Source organism: Colletotrichum scovillei (genome assembly GCF_011075155.1).
Source record: "Colletotrichum scovillei strain TJNH1 chromosome Unknown Contig00007, whole genome shotgun sequence".
NCBI lineage: Eukaryota > Fungi > Ascomycota > Sordariomycetes > Glomerellales > Glomerellaceae > Colletotrichum > Colletotrichum scovillei.
Window position 1 is genome coordinate 3,112,114 of NW_023336265.1, and position 25,768 is coordinate 3,137,881.

The 25,768-nt window shown below is 51.2% G+C and overlaps 8 protein-coding genes across 8 annotated transcripts; 4 read left to right on the forward strand and 4 right to left on the reverse strand.

Annotated features, from left to right (window-relative positions):
- Positions 1-1,094: 1,094 nt before the first annotated feature.
- Positions 1,095-4,525, forward strand: HER10_EVM0004040 (major facilitator superfamily transporter; the record flags this gene model as incomplete). The annotated part of the gene is made up of 7 exons (XM_035473699.1): positions 1,095-1,538; positions 1,596-1,669; positions 1,719-1,825; positions 1,877-2,537; positions 2,592-2,937; positions 3,003-3,079; positions 3,790-4,525. 7 exons carry the CDS (start codon positions 1,095-1,097, stop codon positions 4,523-4,525), a joined length of 2,445 nt encoding a protein of 814 aa, XP_035331390.1.
- A 158-nt stretch (positions 4,526-4,683) lies between these two features.
- HER10_EVM0012420 (uncharacterized protein) lies at positions 4,684-7,507 on the reverse strand. The gene has a single exon (XM_035481816.1). It carries the CDS (start codon positions 6,517-6,519, stop codon positions 4,909-4,911), a length of 1,611 nt encoding a protein of 536 aa, XP_035331925.1. The 5' UTR covers positions 6,520-7,507; the 3' UTR covers positions 4,684-4,908.
- A 523-nt stretch (positions 7,508-8,030) lies between these two features.
- Positions 8,031-9,635, reverse strand: HER10_EVM0009631 (uncharacterized protein). The gene is made up of 3 exons (XM_035479114.1): positions 9,153-9,635; positions 8,915-9,092; positions 8,031-8,841 (listed from the first exon to the last, which is right to left on the reverse strand). Exons 1-3 carry the CDS (start codon positions 9,217-9,219, stop codon positions 8,265-8,267), a joined length of 822 nt encoding a protein of 273 aa, XP_035331733.1. The 5' UTR covers positions 9,220-9,635; the 3' UTR covers positions 8,031-8,264.
- A 430-nt stretch (positions 9,636-10,065) lies between these two features.
- On the reverse strand, positions 10,066-11,136 carry HER10_EVM0010366 (uncharacterized protein; the record flags this gene model as incomplete). Its single annotated transcript, XM_035479829.1, has 1 exon — positions 10,066-11,136. One exon carries the CDS (start codon positions 11,134-11,136, stop codon positions 10,066-10,068), a length of 1,071 nt encoding a protein of 356 aa, XP_035331781.1.
- A 1,756-nt stretch (positions 11,137-12,892) lies between these two features.
- Positions 12,893-14,695, forward strand: HER10_EVM0000692 (beta-xylosidase; the record flags this gene model as incomplete). The annotated part of the gene is made up of 1 exon (XM_035470462.1): positions 12,893-14,695. One exon carries the CDS (start codon positions 12,893-12,895, stop codon positions 14,693-14,695), a length of 1,803 nt encoding a protein of 600 aa, XP_035331165.1.
- Positions 14,696-18,113: 3,418 nt separating this feature from the next.
- Positions 18,114-19,219, forward strand: HER10_EVM0002103 (uncharacterized protein; the record flags this gene model as incomplete). Its single annotated transcript, XM_035471829.1, has 3 exons — positions 18,114-18,278; positions 18,331-18,492; positions 18,554-19,219. The coding sequence occupies 3 exons, from the start codon at positions 18,114-18,116 to the stop codon at positions 19,217-19,219; spliced, it is 993 nt and encodes a 330-aa protein (XP_035331255.1).
- A 1,192-nt stretch (positions 19,220-20,411) lies between these two features.
- Positions 20,412-22,357, forward strand: HER10_EVM0000635 (uncharacterized protein; the record flags this gene model as incomplete). The annotated part of the gene is made up of 3 exons (XM_035470408.1): positions 20,412-21,023; positions 21,078-21,227; positions 21,278-22,357. 3 exons carry the CDS (start codon positions 20,412-20,414, stop codon positions 22,355-22,357), a joined length of 1,842 nt encoding a protein of 613 aa, XP_035331161.1.
- A 226-nt stretch (positions 22,358-22,583) lies between these two features.
- On the reverse strand, positions 22,584-24,385 carry HER10_EVM0007734 (uncharacterized protein; the record flags this gene model as incomplete). Its single annotated transcript, XM_035477279.1, has 2 exons — positions 22,584-22,678; positions 22,780-24,385. 2 exons carry the CDS (start codon positions 24,383-24,385, stop codon positions 22,584-22,586), a joined length of 1,701 nt encoding a protein of 566 aa, XP_035331615.1.
- Between the last annotated feature and the right edge of the window lie 1,383 nt (positions 24,386-25,768).

Genomic DNA, 25,768 nt, shown 5'->3' on the forward strand with positions numbered 1-25,768 from the left:
TCATATCAACGCCGGTCTAAGCTCAATTACCATTGAGCAACTCTCAATTACATGGAAGTCTGGGTCATCAGATAGAACATGCCACGATCCTCATGATTTTCAAAGTTGAAACAATTGCAGCCGAATCTTTGTATGACGATCCCACGTTTGTTTCAATTTCGAAAACTCAAGTGTTTGGATTATCCAAAGTAGGACAGCGGGATCGGAAGATGAAAGAAGCCCGGGGGCCGGCCAGATAAACACAACTTGTAGTGAATGACCCGAAACCCAAACAATCGGCTCGTCGCGACGCGATCTAAGCCGGCATGCACACACACAATTTCGGTACCGGAGCGGCGATCGCAAAGAACAGGAGAGTTTCAGAAGTCTGGTCAGCTGTGTTGATGAGTCAGGGAAACATAGTTATCCGGCGAGATCCGGCTCCGACTCACAACAGCCCGAATTGCCACATGTGGCACGGGTCTGAAGGAGAGGAACAACCCTCGGACTAGGATCCAAGCTAAGGATGTCATTTGCTGAGAATCTCCACACGCGGCTGCGTCTTGCAGCGTCTCGCAGAAAAGAGAAAAGAAAATTAAAGACTCCGTAGGCTCTGTCGTTGAATTTGAGTCGTCCGAGTTGTTTTTGGTTTCCGGGAAGGCAGCAAACATGGCCCAAAATCCACCGGTTACCGCCGTGCTGCCGGCCGTGTGGGGGCCCGAGAGGTGTCCGAAGTCGCATGGCGCCGATGGCGCAATATGTCGCCATACCTGAGCCCCAGCGCCGGGCAAACCTGCATCTTCTTATCGGCAATTTTTGTTTCCCTGTCAAAGAGCTTCTCCTCAGATGCCCATTGACTGACTGATCTAGGAAAGGGGAGACATTGGGTATGATGCCAGGCTTGATTGGCCAATACTGCGGCGTTGCCTTCCTCCCCAGTGCATGGGAAACTCCGAGTGCCACACCGGACGCATGGCATGGTTGTCCACTGCGGATCTGAAAAGGTTTATCCTAGCTGCATCAGAGTTTTGAAGAGCCGATGACACCTTCCTTTTCTTCCATCTGCTGGCTTGCGGCTCTGTGAATCTCTCCTCCACACAACCAAATCGATCACCATGACGCGCTCAAAGACATTACAAAGTGGTGAAGAAACACAGAGGGTAGTTGACGAGAGGTCGCCTTTGTTGTCGAACACTCGACGGGGGTCGAGTTCGTCAGGTGAGAGCTCTTTGACTTCTTCGTCGTCTAGCGGAGACTCGGACGGCCAATATCTTCCATGGCATCTCACACGGTCGTCAGAAGTCGTCGATTCGAGCGTCGATGTCGAACAAGTAGCACCCGTTACAACCGCCAGCGATGATGCAAAAGCTAGAAAGACCTCGACTTGGGCAGTTATCAAGATCGTGTCTATCCTGCTGGTGGGAACTTTCACTGCGAACGCCGATGGCTCTTTGGTGATGGCAACGCACCCAACGATTGCCTCTGAATTCGATGATCTCGAAAACTCCAGTTGGCTCTTCGTATCTTTCGCGTTGGCAGGAGCGGCAACTCAGACTTTAGTTCGTCATCCCTCCCTACCTAGTTCAAGTGTGTCCAATTACTAATATGGCGGAAAGTATGGCAAGCTCAGTGACATTTACGGGCGGCGTGCCCTCCTCATGGTGGCTTATACCTTGTTTTCCATTGGATGGTAGGCTTGATCAAGGTTATCCGTATGATTGTCAACTAACTGTTCACAGCGCAATGGTCGGCGTCGGTCGGACAATGTGGCAAGTCGTGCTTGGACGGGTCATTTCAGGATCTGGTGGCTCAGCATTGAACGTCCTCGGACTGCTCTTGGTGACAGGTAGAACATGATAGAGGACCCTTGATGTAAGGACTAAGCTAACCTTGATAGATCTCGTCCCACTCCGTGACGTGGCTGCATGGCAAGCAGGTATCAATCTGGCCGCAACAGTAGGAAGAAGTCTTGGTGGACCTGTGGGAGGTTGGCTAGCCGATACCATTGGGTGGCGATGGTCTTTCCTCGGCCAGGCACCCATTTTCCTACTTGCTGTCTTGCTGTGCTGGTTTTTCCTGCCAAAAGGCAAGCAAGTGGGCAAGGGAGATGAAGGTGCTGAAGCAAGCGGCAAGCCCATCAACGGCAAAAAGGGCTCTCTGGCGAGGATCGACTTCCTCGGCGCTGCATTGTTGGCACTCTTCATCTTGACCTTTCTTCTCCCGATTGAGATTGGAGGTACCAAGATACCGTGGAGCCACCCGCTCATCTTCGTCCTTTTTGGCGTAGCTATCGTGTTTGGTGGGCTCTTTGCCGCCGTCGAGGAGTGGTGGGCCAAGGAGCCAATCTTTCCCCTGGAGCTGTTGAAGCATCGCGACATTATTCTGACGTACGTCATTAGCGGTGGTCAAGTCGCAGCTCAACTCGGCCTCATGTTCTCCGTCCCGCTCTATTTTCAGGTGACACAGCGTGTATCCAACACTGTTGCTGGAATACATCTCTTCCCCGCTGTCTTTGGGAATGCCATTGGTGGCGTCCTTGCTGGATATCTGATCAGAAAGTTTGTCAATCCTGAAGATGCAATTTGTTTGGAGCGACATGCTGACCTGCACAGAACTGGTCGTTACAAATTTCTATTGATTATTGCGACGATCGCATCGATGTTCTCCTACTCGCTTTTGCTGCTCCGGTGGCATGGAGATACAAATGCTTGGGAGTCGCTTTACATCGTGCCTGGTGGATTTGGGGCTGGCCTGGTACAGTCGGCGGGTTTCATCAGCATTCAAGCCGCAGCCAACCCCAAGCACAAGGCCGCAGTGACGTCGGGAATGTTTTTGACGTTCCAAATCGGCATGATTCTCGGCCTGTCATGTGTTAGTGCCGTCATGATGGAAACGATGAGATGGCGGCTGGACGCATTGCTGGAAGGCATGGACCTCAGCGCAGTGGTGCGAAAGCAGGTAAGCAGAGAGGCCAGTCGATGTTTTTCTCAAGCCGTCGCGGGTACTCACATGAACTGGGGTAGATTATCGCAAAAGCGACGTCGAGCGTTGACTACATCGATCATGCGGATGGAAAGGTTTCAGCAGCCATTGTGCAGGCGTACGTCGAGGGTTTGGGCTTTAGCCACGGTTTTTCACTCATCTCATCAGCGCTGGCACTAATCGCGGCTATTTTCGTAAGGGAGCATAAGTTGTGATGTAGAGCATTGGCGGGGCATTGATTGCTTATGTAGAGCCATGAAACCTACTGGTCTGCGCACCTAGAGAGTGAAGGTAGACTCTGGCGCCATTGCATGTTTTTATAGAATTCGAGCAGACAAGAGAGGAAGAGCCGGGGTTTAAAATGACCTTGGATCCTGTGAGGATGCATCTGCAGGTGCACACAGTCGACTGGAAGCCTTACACCATGTCCCAACACTGTGTGTTCCTTGATAAGTGGGCCGTGCATAACGCGTTTTTGTGGCCGGTGTACTCGGTGAATTCAAAGCGGTACCTCGTCTCATCAAACAACCGCCGCGGCAGCATTGAGGAAGTTCTTTTTACCAGAATATAACCAGCCATACCATCTTCCAAATACCTAACCAGTGACGAAGAAACCGGCGATACTCCTACAAAAGTTCGACGTTCAGAGGAAGCACTGCAGTCTGAATCAATTCGGCCACCCCCCTCGTTTGCCATTCCGACCTCGTCGTCGCCTCATCACCACTACCTTCAGGTACTGTTATATCTACCGACATCATCATACAACAACTTCTCCCTCAGGAAATATAATATTCGTTACGCATAGAAATCCGCAACCATGCCGCCCAGGCGTGTGCGTCTCGATTTCTCCGCCGCTGAGCTACACGCCTTGGGTATAACACCCGACATGGACCCTCGCACGTTAATAGAAGTGCTCCAGAGACTCCAAACCAGCGTCCAGGAAGCCTCAGTACAGCCACGGCAAGAGCAAAAGAATCCCTGCCATAATTGCCTTGACCGCTATCACAAGACGAAACATTGCCCGTTCCCCTGCGGCCACTGCGGCCAGGCATGGCACAACGTGGACGCCTGCACCAGCTCCAAGCGCAATCGTTGCCGCTGCAGCCCCTTTCCTCAACGACACCTCGCCAAGCAATGCCCCAAAATGTGTACGCCGGGCGAATGTCCCACCTTTCACATGGGCGATGGGATCACAGCCATGATGTGCAAAGCCCGCTGCTGCATGTGTGGTATTCCGGATCACGCCGGTCGCGATTGTCACCTCAAGAAGTGTCGCTGCGGAGGGCAGCACTTGACAGTCGACCACATGCCCATGGATCGACAGTGTATTGTGGTGAGCTGCCCGCGGTGGTTCTGCGCCAAGCATTGCCAGGCCTGCGAGGCCGAGCTGGAGAAGCTCAACGACGAGGTATGCCAGAGCTGCGGCTCCAAGCAGGAGATTCGTCCATCTGTGCCGCGGTCGCACCAATGGGCGAGTCCTGATTTTGAATATGTGGATGCAGCGTTGGCATGGGGCAACAGCAAGTATGGCAAGGCGATATTTGGTAAAGATGTCGCATTTTGAAATCTGTTTAGGGAGGAAATACCGGTTACCAAAGAAGCACAGCGTGGCTTGCGACAAACAGCTTCAAGTTGTCACGATCAGCATTCTAAGCCCATTTTACGACTCCGCTGCGTCCGAATAGTAGAGCAGTCATAACCTATTAGGCTCCAGATATCATCAAATAGACCCTTGGGATTACTAAGCCCGAAGATCTCGAGCTGGAAACTACCTTTGCAAATCTAGACCCGAGGCAATGTTGGGGTCCTGTCAAGAATGCCGCATGTATGGTGGATGGTATCACGCGACGAAATCATCCTTTCAACTCCCCGCCAAAAAGCAGACCTGCCCAGATGTGTGTAAAGAACCTAGCAAAACGCCCTCCATGAACATGAAAGTACTCTCCTTCAGTCATCCTCCCAGCCGCAGCCGTCGTCATCCACCTCGACCTTGGTGCCAAGAGCCTCCCTGCCTTGGCGAATCATCTCCTTGAGCCTCTGGTTGAAATCATTAATTCGCGCATCGGTGTCATGTTCATCTTTGATTCGTCTGGCTGCCAACTTCTTGGCTTCTACGTCGAGCCGAGGGCTCGCGCGGATAGAGTCCACTCCGAACTCCTTGAGTTTACCACGAGGTGACGCTGCTGAAGCACTGCTATTGGAGCGGCGATGCGAGCGTACAGGTGGGCTCATTAAAGATTGTGCTGGCGACGGAATGGCACTCTGACGCCGGGCTGAGACGGTCGTCTTCGCGAACGGGTTCGGGCTCGAGCCGGCAGACTGCATTGGCAGTGGGATTCGGCTCGGCGAGGGCCCGGTCAAGGTCCTCGGCGGCTCCGGAGATCTCACACTAGCGAAGCTTGCTGGTTCCTGATATGACAGTGGTGCGGTGTCCGGAGCATTGTATTCGTGGCTGGCCGTAGACTGGCGGCGGTTGTGGATCGGGATCGAGCTGAGACGAGGCTTGGGAACACTAATCCTCCGGCCTGTGACTAGGGAAGGGCGCATGTTGCGGGATGCTGGTCGCATCGATGCCCTCGAAACTGGCCTATTGCCTGGCGCTGACTCGTCCACCACAACCCAGTTTCGCAGCTCGTCATGATTCCCTGCACTCGTCTGTCGGCGTTTTACGGCGGGTCGCGAAGGTGTGGCCTCGACCTCGACCTCAACCTCAACCTTGGGTTCGGGGTTCAGGGCTTGGTCTGGCTCTCGGGCATACGATGTGAAGAGGGGCTGAGGGAATCCTCCGGGCGGTGTGGTATCTCCAACGGGCGTATCCAAGTTTTGGGGACTTTGCTGTTGTCTCCATTCGTATTTTTCGTTGAACTTCTCGGACGGCTCTGGCTGAGGCGCAGGCAAAGCCGAGTTAGCAGCTGAAGAGGGACGGATGCTCTGGCCATCAATGGTGTAAGCCTTGCCACCCCCAGCAGAGAAGCCAATGAAGGCCCCAGCCTTGCAGAATTCCCAGACTTTGCCTACGACCCCACCAATAGTGTTGAACGCAAAGCGGCTCCAGCCGCCGGCGACTGGGTGGCTAGGCTGGACCAGTACAGTCGGCTGGCCTGGAATAGGCGATTCCATCTCTTCGTGCGGTCGTTTTGATCCCAAGGCTCTTCGATAATCGCCGTCTGAGTACATGCTCTCATCCAAGTTACCGTTGTCGTAAGGCGTGTTGATGCCGGCACCAGGTGTCTCGAGCTGGCCAGCCAGGGTGTATCGGGCTCCTCGGATCGGTAGAGGTGTCTCGTGTCTAGGGAGTTCGCTCGAGCTGTCTAGATTCATGTTGCCATCGTTCCATTCATTCAGCGGAGTAGCTTCGCGGGAGACATTGTTGCGCCGTTTTCTTTTTGCCTGAGCTGAAGGTGTATTTGCTTCGGCGTGGAAGCTGTTTGCTCTGGCGAAACAGTAGGAAGAACCGGCGGAGGGGGAAGTGGGTGGTCGGAAGACGCCAGGGTGAACTCCGGCGGGTTGTGCGTCAAAGTAGGTACCGGGCATTCGGTACTGGGATGTGAAGGCCATGGTGCAGGTCGGTGCAGGCGTCGGAGGTCAGGGCGACGGAACAAGGGATGTCGAAGGGCTCACGGGTGAGGCAGGGAAAGGAGTTGCGGCAACACCGGCAAGGGGTCGGGCGGAAGCGGTGACTGTTGTGGTGTTTGTGTGGTGATTCACAATGTCGCAAAGCCTGAACGAAAGCTCATGATCGATCCGGAAGCTAAATCCCAGGCCTGAGTCTCGGGTGTCGGGTGGGCTGTAGAAGACGAGTCGTGGTGCGCTGGCTCGTTGGTTGTTCGTCGTGCAACAGGCCGTGCGATGGCTGGCAGCAGGCGAGCGCTGTCAGACGGAGGAAGGAATCGCTCGAAGATGAAGCGAAGAAGGATTCCCGTGTTGACAATGCGCGCGTGCTTACTCGGCCTACCTATGTGTTGATGTGTCGGCAAGCGGCTGTGGTCGGGCTGGAGACGAGCGGCGCGGTCAAGTTGTTTTTTGGGGGGTCCCTGGGGCGAAATAGGTTGAGTGACCTGGAAAGTAGCAAGGAACAGCTATGGGCAACCAACAAGCTCGGTCCTGGCGTTGGGGAGAGCTTCGAGTGCCGGCAACAGCCGTTGATGATGAGTGTCTTGATTGGACGTCGAGCGTGTGTCGGTTGGTTGGTCTAGACCCTGAGAAAAAGTGACGGCGCTCAGGGTGACGTCGGGATTGTCATGCGCTCCTTTGGAAGAACGCAAGGGAAAGTAAGGTACCAAGGTAATATGTACCGAGAGTCTGAAGATGTCGTGTATAAGGTAGTAATCGTTCGTCTTTACCTAGGTACTGATACTCCGTACTGGAATCAAGACCAACGTCGATCGATGCAGATGGTAAAAAGAAAAGAAGACGCGATGAAGGGAAGGCACACCGACAGCACAATAATTGTACGGAGTACGGATACCGGCCTGGATGTATGCGTATCCGCCGCCAGTCCCTGAATCAAAAGTCGACACTAAAACTCAGACGAGGCGAAGAAGGATGAGAGGTTGGCGAGGAAGGATGTTGGACAAGGGGGATTATGGAGGTGCACCCGTTTTTTTTATTTTTATTTTTTGTACAGTGAGCCTGTGGCTGCATATCGTGTCATTTTGTTCCGTTCGCTTTGCCTTTCCGCACCACCCGGTGATGCACGTCTGTCAGTGTCAAGCTGACATTAAAATTGATATTTCTCAGGGTCTCGCGACGGCTCCTTCAAGGTTCCCTGCAGTTGGGTGCACCTTTCCCCCGGAAAATCACAGGGGGAAAAAAAAAGCCAGCCACTTTTTTTTTGTTAAGCGAAAAGACTTATAGCTGTCTCAAAGAAGGAAGGCGCCATCGGTTGCTGGGGTGGTTGATCATCTGGAGGTCCAAGCGCGTGGCTCAGCAAGAAGGTAAACAGAGGGGCAGCACAACGGGGCGGTGATCCAGCGCCTGCCGTCGGTATCGGGAAGCACTCACACCCAGGAACCTCACGCGTGACGCGCATAAGGTGCTCCTCAGTTCATATTGATAAAACCATCATCGTTGGTCCAGCTTTTCTCTAAGCCCCAGGTATCATCTATCATATGCTACATGCAACACCATGTAATGCAAGCAACTTGTGCCAGGACCCGTAACTCGATTTCCCCCCCGCAACACAATGACGCCTAGGTTCACGGTGGCCAACACCGCTGGCAGGTTTCACAGTCCCACATATCTGTACCCAAGTACGGTACCACTGTGCATAGCGCTCATCAATCATCTATTCGGCGCGTGCATCATTTGCGCTCGTAGTAATCATCTTGCTGCTGTCGCCGGTCTTCCTGGACACCGCCTTCGATACCATCCTCGCCGTGGACGTGCTGCTGGGTGCCCCAGAAATGTTCGCGCTCCTTGAGCAGAGCGTCCGCCCATTCCTTGGTCTCGGGCAATGTGAACTTGGTCGCGACGTATGCAAATTCGCCCAAGTCAAGCTTGCCCTGCCCGCGCTTCTCATACTCCATCATCTGGAGAAGCAGCTCCATCTTGTCCAGATCGTGTACGTAGTGGCTGTTGAGGGTCTGGGAGTCCTCGTACTCTTGCCAGATCTCGCGAATCTCGGCACCTGGGATACCGCCGTAGACACTGCCAAGAAGGTTCTTGGTGATATAGTCCATCGTCTCCGCCTCACGTCTGTTCTTCTCGGGCTTCGCCACGCCATCGACGGGTGTGATGTCTCCGACCAGAGACTCGGCCATGTCGTGTATCAGGCACATCTTCATGCATCGCGCGAGATCGAGACGGGGCGCAAGAGCGGGCGGGGCGAGCATCGATAAAAGGGACATGCGGTACATGTGGTCGGCGATGGATTCTCCTCTGTCAAAGCCCTTGCATTAGCGAATATCGACATCTATATACCTTGCGATGATTTGCGACGTGGGACACCAACCTCGCGATACCAAAGCGGCGCCAACCCTCCCGCTTGGTTGTCTTGAGGCGCTCAATCAGATGGAAGTAAGGGAGCGGTGAGCCGGCGTCCGCAGGTCCTGCGGTGCCTGGAGAGATCTCAAGAGCCTTCTCGACGGTCCATGTCCCTTCAACTTTGGGGGTTTCGACGTGACCCAAATCTACGCAAACGGTCAGCAAAGGATGGCAAGAGAACAACCGCGTAAGCCCAGCGAACCTACTCTTGATGTCCACCACGCCATTGGTGCTGGAAGCACTGTTGCTGCCGTGGGGAGCTGCTGAAGACATGATTGTAAAATCGCTTGGAGATGGGAAAGGAGCTTTGTAGTATGTCTGTTCTGGTTTCGCGGAGGACAATTGCGACAGAATAGCTTTCTCGTGGAGCGGGGCAAAACACGCAGAGTGGAGGGAGAGAGTTGGTGGACGAAGCAAGGCAATTATCGCGGGGTCCGTTGCTGGCGCTAAAGTGACGGACTGAGCCCAATGCAAGATGACTGGTGCTGGCGTGAAAGGACAAGAAGCGAAGGGAGACCGAAGGAACAGGCCTGACTGATATCAGAAAATGAAATGCGAAAGTTGAGAAAGCGCAACGGAGGGAAACGAAGGGGAAAAAAACAGACGGCTTAAGCGCAAAGGGGTCTCTCCGTTCCTGCCTGAGTTTGCTTGTCTTTCGTCTTCCAAGGAAGGGACATCCCAGCTTTGATGTCACCACCGTCACAGGCAGCTAAGGTAAGGTAACTTACCTTAAGGTACCTTACGACTGCAAGCAGCCGGACGCCGCCTGCCTTATCGGCTCTTTCGCATTCACAACAGGCGGCAGGCGGCCCCGACCGAAATGGAAAGGAGCCAATCCGTCCACCTGCCCTTCCATGGAGCCCGGCCCCACCCACATTCTGCAACCATTCAGCGGCCCGCCATTTGCGATCCTTCCTTGACTGGCTTTCCATCTCAAGTTTCCAGAAAGACAAACATGAATGATCCACGACGTCTTAACCATGCGCAAAACCGCTACTTTGGCATCATGCTTTACTCTGGTCAAAAGTTTGCCATGCAATTCGTGTGGGCAACGGGCATTGTTGTTCAAGCTTTACTGGATTATCTATTCCTCCCAAGCTACTCAAACTACGAATTCACCTACAGATCATAGTCCGGAATATCAATCGTACTGTTTGCTTCCAATGCATCCTTGATTGCTTGGCAAACAATCAGTGCACCAAGACCTGCCTGCGGCGAGCAGCTGGGTGACTCTTTGCCTTGGATTACACGACAGAAATGGGCAAGCTGCAGCTCAAACGGAACCCCATCTTCTACCGCCAGCTTCTCTCTCGCCATCTCCGAATGCCACGACTTATTCGTGCCCTTGTATGACCATATCGACAAGTCAGGTACGCTGAGTGATCCATCGGAGCCAAATATCTGGTAAAAGTTCTGTCCCGTCTTGGGGATAAGAGGGTTCTCGCCTGTTCCCGCTTCAAAGTTGTAGGGTGATGGCACGTTGTCTGAGATAAGGAATGTCCCGACAACGCCTGATTTGAATCGAATCGTGAGCGCCGCACCTTCTTCGGCTTCATGACCTCTTTGCGAAGTCGTCTTTTCCGCATGGACCCTTGTAATCGGCCCCAAGAGATGATGAAGCAGGTCGATTTCGTGGATTGCATTGATCAAGACAACTCCTCCATCTTTTCCCTGCCTCCATTCGGTAGGAGCCTCGAAGTAATCGCCCGGCTTGTAGGTGGTCCAGAGTCCGTTGATGGCTATAATCTTGCCTAGAACTCCCGACTCGAGTACCTTTTTTGTACTGATGATGTAGGGATTGAACCGCCGATGATGGCCCACAAGTGTCTTGACCTCAGTGGTTTGGAGATGACTCAGTAGTTCGGTGCCACTCGGGATATCAGAGCTGATGGGCTTTTCGACGAGCACATGGACGCCTCCCGAGGAAAGCTGTTTCGAAACGGCGACGTGCGTGTGGTTTGGGGTGCAAACGATTGCAGCTTGAGGCACATGCTCCGACCGCAAAAGGTCGCTGACTGAAGTGTAGTGTGCTACATTCAACTCAGCTGCTAGTTGAGCTCCAGCTGGCGCGGGATCGACCACTGCAACAAGCTCTGCATCGGGGCTTTCAACGACTGTCCTAGCATGTCTCGGACCAATCAGACCGGTGCCGATAATGGCAAAAGAGATTACGCCTTGGTGGCTCGTCATGTTTGGACAACTGGTGATTGGTAAGGACTTCGAATGTCCTACTCGCAAGTATGAAATGTGCACGATGCGAAGTCAAGTGGGCAAGGACGGAACCTTGGGTAGTGCTTCGAGTCAGAATTCACTCAATGACCGGACGCAGGAGCCTTGCTCCACCCTGATTGTACGCTGGAATGGAGCAAACCTCAGTCTCTATATATCAGAGTCCGCGACATTGAATATCCGGCTTGACGCAAGAGCGGAACTGCGTTTACCCTGCGTCGGATATAAGTCCAGCTGAATCTCCAACTATTGGCGTACGGCAAAGATATCATGCGTCGTGTGCGCTGAGAATGATTTCAGGCTTGCGGACAGGTGGTGGCTGGTACGATAATCAGCTAGGCCCCACCCCCCGCATAGCGGACCTAAGTGTGGGATGGCTGAACCCCGCATTCCCTGGCCCATCGCGGGGGAGGACTTACGAGAAGGCCGAGATCGGTCGTGATGAAGACCTCATTACCTGCTTCGATTCATCTACCCAATGCTCTACCTGAATTCATCACGATGGAAGTCGACGGCTTCAACAATTTCGGACACAAACGCCGCATCCCCTTGTGGCCTCTCACATTTACCCAGTGCCGTTTTGGCAAGTTGTATTCACAAATGGCTGATTCCCGTGTTAGGAGACAAGAATAGGTAGACATGATGGATGTTGCGGCTCTTTCCAGCTCAATATGTCAAAAATGAATAGTTTTAGTTTCAGGATGACAGTCTCACAAGACGTATTGCTACGAATAGGTAACTTAAAATCAAAGCGGCTACCGAGAAGAGCCTGGCAGGAATAGAAGAAAAGCATGTTCCAATCGCGGGCCTTGAAAATCTTGCGAGTATCAAGACAACCACCAGAGCCTTCGACGAGGTAAGCAGCATTTGAACCAACTGTGGGTGGAGAAGTTGCTTAAGATGCGGGGTCAACGGGAAGCGCTCCAACGGGGAGAGATCACCCGGCCTGGGTGCTGTCATGAGATCAACACTAAAATTTCCATCAGGGCCCGTCATGACCGAATGCTTTGTGATTCGAGTGACATGGTAGTGTTGTCAATGATACACTTCCTTGGGCCTTGTACGCATTGCGCGTCCCAGGATGTGCCCATACTTTCTCTCTCCCAAAGTCCTCTGATCTCCTCGAACGGTTCGGCTCGATAACATCCGAAGTTGTTAGGCAAGGTTTAGATTTGCTGGCTTCTAAGTTCCAGCTCGTGAACGACATATAGAGGAACAAAGTTTAGGCCGAAGCCTTCGAATGACATTGCCAAGCTTGCCAGGCTTACTCTGCTATTGAGAGTAAATTAGATTGTACAATTGGAGTCCTCCTCGCTAGCGCTCACAGTACTTAGATACTACCCCGTCCCTCCATTAACCTCATCCCGGAGGGACCAAACCAGAAAAGTTGTGTACCCCAGGGCGAGGGATGACGCACCCAACTAGCAGCACCAACGAATGTGAGGGGAAATTGTGGACCTTTGGGAGGCTCGCGCCTTGTTTACAACAGAATGGACAAGGGGTTCACTCTTCCGATGGGATGAAGGATTGCCGTAACCTGTTGCTCGGGCTTTTAAGATGCACTCGTCGCATGTCGCATTCGAAAGAGGGGCGAGCAGAGCGCCGAGGGAGAGCGGTATAAGAGGATGGCTATGATCTCCTGGAGAAATGCCCATCTTCTCAGTCGATTGTTGTCCGAAGATTCCAGTGGCTCAAAGCCCCGAACCCTCTTGTCGATATGCGGCGCATTGCTGCTCTACTTGTGGCATCGCTGCTATCACTTGCCGTCATCGCCGACTCAAACAAGGGAGATGACCAAAGCCCCAAGTTCTACAACTCGGCGCGCCATGCAGCCGCGGACCCTTACGTCTTTTACGACTCTGAAAAGGGCCAGTACTATGCGTATTCCACCGAGGGGGCTGATGAAGGGTACCACTTTGCAGTTTACATTAGCCCTGACCTTTCGACATGGAGCAAACATCCAGGAGGCGTCTTAAAAGCTTGTTACGATGATCAGATGAAACAGATTGACGGTGGTCAAGCTTGCTGGGCCCGAGATTGGTACTGGGCCCCTGAAACCTACTACAACGAGAAAACCGGATGGTACTTTTTCATTTTCGCTGGTCGTTTGCGGGAAGATCTGGCCAAAGACCATTTTCGATATTCCAAGTTCGAAGAGCCTTCCAAGCTAGGAATCGCCGTCTCCCGCTCGCCTACAGGGCCTTTCAACGAGATTCGATCAGAGCCAATCGGCTACTATCCCTACGATCCGGATTATCACGACATCAACCTGGTCATGGATGATCAGCAAATGCTGCCGCCAGAAAGTCTGGCCCAAGGTAAAACTGCGCCAAAGGGCACATACATACCTACCATAGATCCCAACATTTTCTTCGACAACGACGGCCGGATTTACTTGTATACCTCACGAAATGCCTACCGAAATTGGAATTGGGACAGTACTCTGGGCAAATATATCGAAGAATCCAACATCATCGTGGTTGAGCTGGACCGAAAATGGTGGGATGACCCGTTTGCACGAACCATGCCTGAGATTGCGTCCTCTCAAATAAACCTACACGCGAACAATGCCACCGAATTGCCGTCGAACATCACCTCCTACAACGGCACTGGCGAGATTGGAGATCCTCCCCGCAAAGACGGTTGGAAGACAGTAATCTCCTACGGCGCTGATCCGCAAGATTGGGAGAATTACCACGTGGATGATTATGTCAAGTTCAATGGCACGAAGAAGAACCGCCGCTGGTCGGAAGGCAGCACAATTATCACACGAAACGGCAGTGACGACAAGTCGGTTTATATGCTGACGTATAGTGCGAACAACTACGAAGCTTCCAATTACGGTGTTGGGTTTGCAACGGCAGAATCACCGCTAGGGCCGTTCAAGAAATCGTCAAAGAACCCTGTTCTTTCCCAAAAGCCCGACGGAGAGTTCCCTATCTACTCAACCGGCCACGGAAGTATCGTGGCATCGCCTCCTCCAGACATCAGAATCAAATTTGGCGCGCAAGAGGTCACCAGGAAAAGTTTGGATGGCACAGAGCTTTTCTATGTGCATCATGCACGTAATGACACAACGAGGGACCGCTCTATCTTCACCACACGCATGAGCCTCAATGATTCAGCAATCTTTATTGGCTCTGATGATGCCATCAGCATGAGTCTGACACCGCTTGACCAAGCCCTCCCCAAAGACACATACCCGATCAACTTCCAAGTTAGTTGCTCCAAAGACCGAAGCCCCGGTGCCCGGTTTGACGTTCGCGTCATGTCAAGAACTGGGGCCTCGTTTGATCTTATGGAGGGAACAAACAGAGTAGTTTCTCTCCCTGGTGCCGCTCAGGCAACCTCCATTGAACCCTCAAGACGGCGAGATGGTGGGTACGTTCTAAACTTCAACAACACGTCAGTGAGGGATTTGGCATATCAACGACTGAGTGTCGACGGTAACTGGGCGACAGTTGAAAGCAAGGAGATCAGATGCAAAACAACGCAGCGGCGTTTTCTGAAGCAGCCGTGAAAAGCAAGACCATGTATGAATTGGAAGCAGACGAACGTAAACCAGCATTCATCGAGGAGGAGGCCTGAGTTCCCCGTATCTTCGAGCTGGTATTTGATGGTCAAATTTTGAAGCAGCTCACAGCTGTTCCAAAATGGCGAAGGCAACCATAGAGATCATTGGCATGATTCTGCAAAGATACTGATAAATAGTCTGCTTTTTCTCTTCGCCCTTGAGACATGTAAAATCTCATACAATCTCAATCATTAAGACACATCTAATTACCTGATATTGTGAGTGACGTCTCTAGGTACGGGTCGGAATCCAGAATCCCGATATGTACTGGAAAAGGGACGTCTTGCTAAGAAACTTTGTCACGAATTTTTATCAACAAACTATCTATGGGATTCAAGATAAAGATTCTCAGTCAATTGATGCAGTGTGATATCTGGAAGAACAGGCGGGAGCAGTGTCCGGTGTCTTGTCATACAGGTAACCCAAATGAGGGCTTATGATAGATTTGTGATTTGAAGAAATCGCGTGGAATTTCCCTTAACAAACAATCTGAGATCCTAAGACAGACTTGTTCCTACTAGCATTTTACCAGTCTTTGGGCACAGCATCAATGTACAGGCTGACAGGTCCCTGGCTGGTGCAGACTGTAGAGCCCAAAGGACCCGCGTGGCAGTACGTGGGGACATCTCTGTAGCCAGAGGCGCCGCTCCTGAACTTCAAGTCAGTTAATAGTATAGAAGAAGACGAAATGAACCAGGGAAACTTACGCAACACCCCAGCGGTGATAAATGCGAACACCCTAGGTGTCATAGACTCCCTTTACAAGGGCAAAGCTGTATTTGCTACTGCCGCAAGCATATTTTTCTCCAAGAAGAACCTCCCCGGTAAGCCCGCAATAAAGATTGTCGGCACCATGAGCGGTAATGTGAAGGCCGACACTGTCTACTGCCCCATCGGGCTGGTGTCGGGTGGAGAAGTCGAGGATCAAGACATCCTCCACCGGAGGGAAATCAGCCTGGGGAGCCGGGGCAGCCACAGCGACTGATCCGAGAGCGATGAGTGTGACAGTTGCGATACGCATTGTGTCCTAGCTCCGTGTTAGTAGCTTTCGCGGAAAGTGATATCGTTTGATATAGGATTACACCTACAGAGCTTCGAGTAAATTGTGGGAAGTTGCGGAAGTAATGAATGCCGATAGTGGGATGTTGAGGATGAGTTGAGTGACGGGGAAATCAAGTCATTAAATATTCCTCCGAAAACTTCATCAGCCTAATCATGGACCATTATCTTTTTAGAAGGGAGACATCACAGGGTAGAGGCCCTCAACTGCAGTAACCGAATCTACGATCAAAGACATGCAAATGCGGGCCTCGTTTTACGAGATGTTACATTCCGGGCCGTCTTGCAGCCATAATCACGCATCACAAGACCAGTAATAGTGAACCTACACATCAAGGGAGAACGCAGGAAGCGGACTTCCATTGTGCACGATGTGCCGCCTCGTATCAGGGCTTCCGCCACTCTTCACAAATCTGTTAATAGCATGAGCACCCCGGACCCCCCGAAATATTCAGGAATCTATGTGAGACGAGCCAGATAGAAGACGCGTGAAGGCTTGTCATAGCTAAGCGACGCTGACAACCTGTAGCTGCAATTTCAGACTCCAAACCCCAGGGTACTAATAGAGTCCAAGTCTCTTCAGCTATCACGCTGTCTTACGGAACCACGACATGTCTTCCTAGACATAAGGTGACAAAAGAAATTAGTTGACATGACATGAAATTTTATGCTTGACCATTCCTCTTAAATGGATTATTGAAGATTGGGTAAGGAAGCATTGGGAATACGAACCCTATCCCGGGTTCCGAGCTTAGTCTGGGTGCATCAACTAGATCACAAACTGCTGTTGCTTACTCAGGACCACCTCAGCGAAATGCAGCTTGATAAATCTGGCAAGGCAGAGCCACCTTACGTGCCAAATGAGCATACACACGCTACGCAACAACATTGACGCTGACTAGGATTCCTTCAAATCGAGAATCTTGCAGTTAAGACAAATAAGTCATCGACTCATCGTACACGACTGCTTGGCTTGCGACAATCGCTGGATGACGTAACTAGGCGGTTCCTTTCAGATCATGCCACGCTTAGCTCCCGCCTGTCAATCACGCAAATGTACGAAACATTCCAACCCATTGCATTCACAGTGGGCTTATCTCTAAGGCTACTTCAATTGATATGATAGTTTCTGATTAGTGAATACTTGAAGGTCTATGGCCTTGGCAACGATGAAAAGCTAGTCTTTCAGTCTCCAATGTTGAGTATACATTTTCGAGAGTAGTTATGCTTTTGATGCGTCTAGTAAAATAAGCAGCTAGCTTAATATTTGAAGCCTGGTACTCTTAGAGAACTGGACTATAGTTGGAGAGCTTTAACTCCCATAAATCTTGAACGAGACCTAGCTCTGTGGTTCTTCACCAATATCTTTCCAATGTCGCTCCCTCATTTCTCGTTCGGCAATGACGTCGCCTAGGACGCTAGTTCGTGAATAGGGTTGGATTATCTCTGATGGTCGCGAGGTACCATCGTCATTTTAAAGACCTGATCGAATTGCTGTTCTAATCTCGGAGCAATACATATTGTTCACAACTTTTGGTTGCATATGGACATGTTTTTGCTGGTTATGACAGCGACACACTGTGAATGTTGTTGTTGTGAACTTGCGAAGGGCGAATGGGGTGTAGCTTATCGGATATATTGGAACAACACAGATTTGAACATAGCCCTCATGGGAAGGGACCAAGTGTCGCACATGGCAATCTACGGGAGATTTGGGGGAAGATGAATTCCATGTCGGGCACACTTGCCGCATTTTACGCCTTATCGGACTGGCCGGCCTGCGGGGCCCGGGTTCTCCTGCCCAGCTAGCTAAGGTACGTCTGCGATCAGGCCCACTTTACTGAGGTAAGGTATCCCAAAATGGGTTGCAAGTGAACGACCAAAACGCTGTTTCCGACACTCAAGGTAGTCCAACATCGGCTTCTCTTGCATTTGTTGATTGACGCCCGGGACTGATAGGCAAATTCTAGCTGCAACCTAACAAGATGGCAAAGTCATTTCGTAGGATATTTGCCCATCTTTCGCCTGAAGTATAGGTGAATTTAGACACTTACCTGCAACTCTGACATGGCCCCTTGTGTGGGCAGTTGACTCGGCTTTACTTAACGAAATAGAAAACATGGCTATGAAGACCTAGATATCACTTCGATACTGTGTATAGAGAAACAGTATATAATAGCTCGATGTTTCCAGTCGAACTTACTTCCTTTCACCTCATCCAAATCGGTCAGACTAGATCAACCTCCAAGCCAGCCTAAACTTCTCAAACTGACGTGTATCCCAAGCCTAGCTTATACCATCAGTCATGGACGACAAAGGTGCTACACTCGACATGTCTCTGTTCTTTGGAACAGAGGAGCAGAAGCGGCAATTTTGCAACGAGCTACTTCGGTTGCTCAAGTCGCGGGGCGGCGTCAAGATTCAAAATCACAATATACCCGCAGAGGATATCCATAAACTATTCGATATGGTATGTTCGAAGTATATGGAGTAGATGACATGAAGGCTGACCGTGGCAATAGAGTCGAAAATTCTTTGCTTTGCCTCTGGAGGAAAAGATGAAAGCCAAGCACCCGCCTCAAGCCAATCCGAACAGAGGGTATAGCTTTGTTGGTCAAGAGAATGTTGCAAATATCAGTGGCTACGAGAAGGGACTAGGCCCAGGCAAGACCCGCGATATAAAGGTACCCCATACCGCGAGACAGGAGACGCCATATGCTCAGTTAACTAACATCAGTTATTAAGGAGACTCTGGACATGGGCAGTTCGCACGACGATCTTGTGGATAATCTTTGGGTACCTGAAGAGAGTCTTCCTGGATTCCGGAAGTTCATGGAATACTTCTACGAAAAAGCTTACAAAACCGAACTGCATCTTCTCTCCGCTCTTGCGATTGCTCTCGGTGTTTCGGAAGACTACCTGAGGGCACTTCATAATCGTGCGGAGAACGAGTTTCGTCTTCTTCATTATCCGGCGATTCCGGCCACGGAACTTGCGGACGGTACCGCGACGCGCATTGCCGAGCACACCGATTTTGGAACGATCACCATGCTTTTTCAAGACTCCGTGGGAGGTCTTCAAGTGGAGGACCAGAACGAGCCTGGAGTGTTCCGAAGCGTGGAATCCTTGGCACCCACCGACATCATCCTTAACATTGGCGACTCTCTTCAACGTCTGACGAATGACACGTTCCGTGCTGCTTGCCATCGTGTCACGTATCCACCGGCAATCAAAGCTGGCGACAATATTGAGATTCCCGAACGATACTCCATTGCGTATTTCGTCAAGCCGAATCGCCTTGCATCCCTGCTTCCCATGAAGGAGTTTGTCACCGAAGCTACCCCATGCCACTATGACGATGTTACTTCATGGGAGTGGAACAACCGGAGAATTGCGAAGCTATTTGGCTAGCTGATATCGCAGCGAGGGTTGTTTAGACGACCATAGGCTCTGCTTGGAAAACAGAGCAAAGCTGCCGAGATTTTAAGGATGCGGCCCTCTCGGGTGTGTGGAGCTGGTTTGACGTAGCCAATCCAGCGATAGCTTCCGGGGTCACTTTCCAGTTTAGCCTAGACCCCACGGAATAGTCACAAGCAATCTGGCCTATGTCCTCTTGTTCCATGTAATGTACTGTATCGTCAGGATTGTTTGAAAATCTCAAAGGCAAAGTTGCTGAACGTTAGTCCCGATTCTGTACGAAATGAGAAAATGATTACAACGGTCCACGATTGTCCCTCGCATTTCATTGATCAATCTTTTTATCTTGACGAGCGGTGCAGTTGCGATTGGGGCAGCAACTAACGAAAAGCATCGCACTTGTTGCCAGTTGCTCCCGCGGAAGCTTGCTCATGTTACGCATGTTACGGACCTAATTAGCCGGTGAAATCAAGGTGTAAAATAGATAACCAAACACCCCGGAATCCATGCTGTCCGTCTTGCTTCATAAACGCCGGAGGATGTCCCCAAACTGGTATTTTCTTATCGCTGTTCCATACCTTTGCTATTTGCTTTCTGACGAACAGCCGCTCGCGGTACATCCTTTAGCGGTCGACGGCATTGCCTGATCCGTATAGTACTGATTGCATCATGCACACGTCGAGATCCAGGAGCGCACATTCTTTTGAAGGATGCAAGACATGCAGGAAACGTCACTTGAAATGCGACCAGACCACACCAAGGTGTAAACGATGTTGCATCTCAGGCTTGAAGTGCGATTTCAAACCGGTTCTTCGCTGGGTCCTAGTAAACGGTTCAGACGACTTGAGCACGGCGGTTCCTCCTGCAAACGAAGCTGCACGGTATTCTCGGCGTCACCTATATTCTGGTGAGTCTGAGGGCCGTTATGACCTCAACATTGCTATTGTGAAGCTGACTAGGAAGGAGAACAGATGATTTGAGACAGGTGATGAGTACTTCTCTCGTTGCAAGCTTGCCTTCCACTGTCAACGAAGCCATTCTTAAAATCGAGAACGAGGCCAAATCAGTGGAATCCAGGGAGGAAGTGGAAATTGCCATTGGTCCTTTCAACGTGTTTCATGGAGTATATCAAGTTCCAGACGGAGAGTCTGAAGTCGGTCTAGGTGCAAAGACTAGCACCCCAGTGATGGAGGAACACGCTATCGACAAATGCGACAACCTGTCTTCCTCGGAAGGCACCGTCTCACCATCGAACCTGGGCAAGTCTATACGGGCTACTGATTACGCAACGGCCGATGGCGCCGGAAGCTGCGGTCTCATTGTGAACGACCTCACCGTGTCTGACGCTCTTGACGAGCTTCTCTCGAGCTCTCTAGATGTCCTTCAATGGGGGGACTTGTTCACCTGGAATGCCGAAGAGAACCATTCTCCCCTTCCGAGCTACTCTATTAACGAAGTCCCATGTTCCAACCAAGGACCACCCGCTATCCTAGACGATTGGACAATCCGTGAAACTATCAACCAGCAGATGACGGAAATTCGAGGGTCCAGCAGTGTACGGCCTAGTGTCTTTCCGGAGCTGAACGATGATCTAATTGCGGATGCTCCGCTACTTTTGAAACACTTTTACGATGAAGTCATAAATCAAATGGGCTCGCTACCGATCAACGAGAAGTCTGCATGGAGGATTTTAAATTTTCCTTCCGCCATCGTCACACTGAGTCAGCTTACTATTCTTGAACTACCCAGTCATGATATTCGACACGCCAACTTGTCGAACCTTTACGCCCTCATCGCGGTATCAGCATTTCACCTTTCACTCAACTCAGAGAACTTCCCAGAAATGAAGAAGCCCGAACGGTACTGGAAATCTCTATCTGAGAGGACATATGAATGCGCCAAATTCCACCTGAAGCTTAGCTTGGAGGAGGAGTCTGCCGCCCCAAAGAAGGCCAAGTACAAAGAACAACTGATGGCCGCCGCAGCTATCCTTGCAACCGCTGTAAGTATTTTCTTTTTATATCGAGCTTCTACTAACTCCGATTACCTTAGTTGTTGTCTGGTAACGAACAAGATACATGTCGATATCTCGTAGAAATGGAGAGGTTAATCCGTACTCGCGGGTTGCAAAAGTCAAAGTTATCACGTCGAGCACGACTGTTACACAATATTTATGCCTGGATGAGAATAGTCTCGGAAAGCACTAAAACTTTCCACGATGAAGCACCAGTACTCGATCCAATTGGCATCAACAATGGTTGGGTCACCGCTCAAGACCATGTTCCTGCTCACGATCAGTCTCAAGCTGGAATAGCGTCGCTCAGGCCAAAAATCTCAAGCGCGGAGGAACTGAGAAAGGTTTACCCAGAAATTACCCTGGATAACTTCCTTCACTTGGAACCGCTCCAGCTTCATCCCGAAACCACTCCCGGCAATATCATCAACGACGAGATGACGGGTACGAACAAAGACATACATCTGGCAACTTCGCTACAGGATCAGGAAGACATGTATATGCAGATATACGGCGTGCCCGAAACCTGGCTGAGACTTGTGTCCCAGATTACGCGACTAGCTAATGTTATGGACCGTCTTGCGCCAAATGAAAGCCAACTTGACGCCATCAAAATGGCAGCACTACAACCAAAAGCATCCTATCTAGAAGAAGCTGTGTGTGCCTTCAAAGCAAGATACCACGGACAGTACGAGCAAGATTTGAATACCGAGAAGCCTCACGTACATATGGTGCGGGCACTACGCCCGGCCTTGATGATATTCTTCTATCGCAGGATTCGAAACATCAATCCTATGCTGCTTCAAGAAAGTGTCGATGAGGTGATGGAGGCATTGCAAGGATTTGACGATGCTTTGAGTCGGAATAAGTTGCTCGGGCCAGGCACAGCTTGGCCAGCTTTCATTGCAGGTGCAGAAGCGACGAAACCAGAGAGAAGGGCGCAGTTCAGCTCTTGGCTAAACAGAGCATACACTAAGTCAGGATGGAAAGGCTATTGTGTGTCTAGTGAAGTTTTGTGTGAGGTTTGGAGGCACCAGGATGCGGATGCAAACACGTCACGGAGCTCAACATGGGTAGACGTTTGTAGGGTGAACCGCCGCTGGCCGCTATTATGTTGAGCCAATGTGTCAAATCAGCGATTATGGATGCATTACCTAGAAGAGCAAGATGATACAACAAGATTGGTCGCGGCCTAGCCAACGTGAAGGCAACCCCTGAGAGATGGGCGAACAATCGAATGGCATCACGTCAAATTGGGGGATTTATTCAACAGTCCACTACGGATCCACCTTATCAATATACATGAGTGACAGTCTGACAGATAGTATCCTCGTGAATTATGATCTAGATCCGCTTCTCGTGCAGCTCACTGACGTTCTTGTTGAGGTCGTCATCGTCGAGCTTCTTGGCGCTGGTATCGCCTCCGGTCAATTCGAATACTTCACGATGAGATGCGTTAGCAGGTGCAATTGTAGGCAACTCATGAAGGGAGGAATTTGAAGTCTAAGTGAACTGAAAGTATGAGAAGAGTTTGACCTACAATCAACGGGTGTGGTCGCGAATTGGCGAGCCGGAGTCCTCTTCTGGAACAAGTAGTCGAGCTCTGCGAAAGTGCGGTTCTTAGTCTCAGGGAGGAAGAAGAAGATAAGTACAGCCCAAAGGCAGCAAAGTCCGAAGTAGAACAAGCCAGTCTTCGCACCCCAGTTCCAAGAATCACTGCTAGAGTTCAGCATGCGAGGGTTGAGCTGCTGTACGACGATTTGGCCAACGACGTAGATAGCGCGCCCCAGAACAATGGTCTGAGCTCGCACACGACTGGAGGACATCTCGCCCACTATAGTGTATGTTGTCGGGCCCAGCGACAGTTTGAACGTCAGGTTGACAATGATCATGACGACAGCCACAGCCAGAGCAACATTGGTCTTCCCTGGAATGAAGCCTAGGATGCCGATGACGAGCATGAGGAGACCGATGATTGAGGAACCCCAGAAGAAGAAGACGCGACGCCCGACTCTGCCCATCAGGGAAATGGCAATGGCGGTGCCCACAATATTGCCTGACTGGATACCCATGCTGAAGTCAAATGCTCGGACCTCTGGCATACCGGCTGATTGCAAGAAGATGGTGGCGTAGGCGCAGATAGCCTGGCCATTGAGAATCTGAATAAGCCAGGCCATGGCCACGATGCCTGTGCGGCGCAAGTTGGTTCCATGGAAACAATCGCGGTAACTGGCGCCAGCTGACTCAATCTTTTCCATTTCGTTAGTGTGTCTCATGAGGGCCAATGTTTGAGCCATGGTCTGCTCAGTATAGAAGTTCTTGCGTGCAAGACGACGTAGCGACTTCTCGGCTTCTTCGATGCGACCTCGGCGAACGAGGTACCATGGGCTTTCCGGGGCAAAGAAGCCAACAGTGAATAGAGGCACCACCCAAACCCATTGGAGAGCGTAAGGTATCTTCCATGCCAAGTCTCCTTGAAGTCCCAGTGAACCACGGAGAACACCGGCGGCGAGGAAGGAGCCACATCCCCAACACATGGAAACCCATGCGGTGAGGTATCCTCGCATAGCAGCAGGGCAAATCTCGGCAGCGTATGCAGTGGTGAGAGTCTGAAAGATACCCCAGGGAATGCCGCACAGGATGTTGGCGGCGAAAAGCATTTGGACGTTGACTGCGAAGAACAATGAAAAGATTGTCCCGCCCATGAGTGCCATGGCACCCATGTAGACCCGTCGAGAGCCATAGCGAGACTGAAGCCAGCCGTTCAAAAGCAGTCCGATGATGCTTCCCAAATTGTTGCCATTGCCGATGGCAGCCTGCCATGATGTCGGGATGTGTTGCTTGCCATTGGCGTCTGGCCAACCGAACCTCCTCAGATACGCCTTTTGTCCAAAAAAGTTGTTGACGAGACCAACGTCCATTCCCTCCATGATCAGGGCCATACTAAGGAGCATGCTGTAGATGGCAGCTGGCAGATATCGTGAAACGAGCTCCTTGCGAGGCAGCCTGGTCTCTTCTTCGCTGGCGGCTGCGGCAGCTTGGATAAGAGCAATATCGGGAGTGTATGTGCCGTATTCTGCATGATCGACAGAGCGGGACCTGGCCTTGGCCAAGGTTTCGGGCAGCCCCTTTTCGTTGTCGGTCATCCTGACGCTCCAGTTGTCTAGTATGCTAAGGATTGCTGGGAAAATGACAGTGAGAGGTGATATTGGGAGGGAAGACAGGAGACTTGCTGGAAACAGAAGAGCGGAACATTGAGAAGATAAGCACTCGCGCATTTGCAGGTGCGAATACCATTGTCCGGACCGGTTCCCTGGTTGCCAAGATGCCAAGGAGTATCCTCCAACCACCTGCCCCAACGCTGGGGTATTCGCGCAAGTTCAACCCCGAGTCTGGATTGCGTGAACTCAATTTTCCCCCACAGCCCCCATGGGGTTGACAACCGACTCTTTGGGGAATGCGTAGACGAAGCGGGGAAAGAGCCCAATATCCTGGGGTATCATTCGACCGAGCGCGGGACTAAATGGCTAGGGGAGGAGCTCCTTTGAGCCGGTGGATCAGGTGCCTCGTTGATGCAGAAAAGATTGCTAGGATCTCATCCTCTCATTTCAATCTGCTCTTGATGTAGCGAGTTGCAGCTTGCTCGTGTCTGGATGAACCACTGCATGCTCAATGCACTGTTACCTAAAAGCTGATGGTCTTGTATAACTGGGCCTAGGTATCGGCTGCACGCAGCAACTGAACAAAAGCATAGGAGTACAGTCGTTGAAGTTCACAAAAAGCGATTAGAGTCTCGTACTGTCCCGAGCTACGATTAAGGCATGTGTAGGTAGGGAACCTGGAAAATGCAGTCAGAAACGACATACTACTATTCGTACATGAGCTCTGCTCGGACTCGTAAGGGCTATCCGTACATTGCCCAGTCATTTGATGTCGGTTCGTCTTGAGATTCAGCGAATCCAACTTTGTTCTCTCTCTGTCGGGCCTGCCCAGTGCAGTGCCCAGGTAGTCTTGGCTCCTTGGCTCCCTTGGCTCCCAAGCCGCTTGCGCCGCAGCTGCAATTTCACATCGGATTCACACACTTGATATGGATTAGCCCACATCTGTCGCTACCTGATAGCCCGGTAATTATTGTATGAACCCCGAAAGTGTTGAAGATTTGGTGAGTAATGATATATTTTACGTGCGGTGTTCTTAGTTAAGCTTATCATGTGTTACTTAGTTCGATGTGAGGTGGGATCAAAGTCGATGCGAAACAAAAGGCGGGCAACGACTGACTGAACTCTTATTACTAGGCGACTCTATTGGCCTGATGCGCCCTCCGTCTGGGGACTTTTGCTGGGGTAACGCGGGGTGGAGGTGACACTTCCGAAGTTCTGGTTCATTCCCCGCTTTTTCTGACGGTGACTGCAACCTGTTATCCGCACGCTGGCACATGGTCTGAGCAGACCGTGACACTTTGTCATTTCATTAGGTACTTAGTACCTTACTCGGACACAGCCGACTCAGCAATATCGGTGTCCTCTACA

What these genes read in the sequence shown, in the direction of transcription:
- HER10_EVM0012420 (XM_035481816.1), bottom strand. Translation starts at nt 6,519, where the DNA reads ATGGCCTTCACATCCCAGTACCGAATGCCCGGTACCTACTTTGACGCA.
- HER10_EVM0009631 (XM_035479114.1), bottom strand. Translation starts at nt 9,219, where the DNA reads ATGTCTTCAGCAGCTCCCCACGGCAGCAACAGTGCTTCCAGCACCAAT. An exon ending in TGGCGTGGTGGACATCAAGA is followed by an intron (nt 9,093 to 9,152) that starts GTAGGTTCGCTG and finishes CCGTTTGCGTAG; the next exon opens with ATTTGGGTCACGTCGAAACC. An exon ending in CGCCGCTTTGGTATCGCGAG is followed by an intron (nt 8,842 to 8,914) that starts GTTGGTGTCCCA and finishes GGGCTTTGACAG; the next exon opens with AGGAGAATCCATCGCCGACC.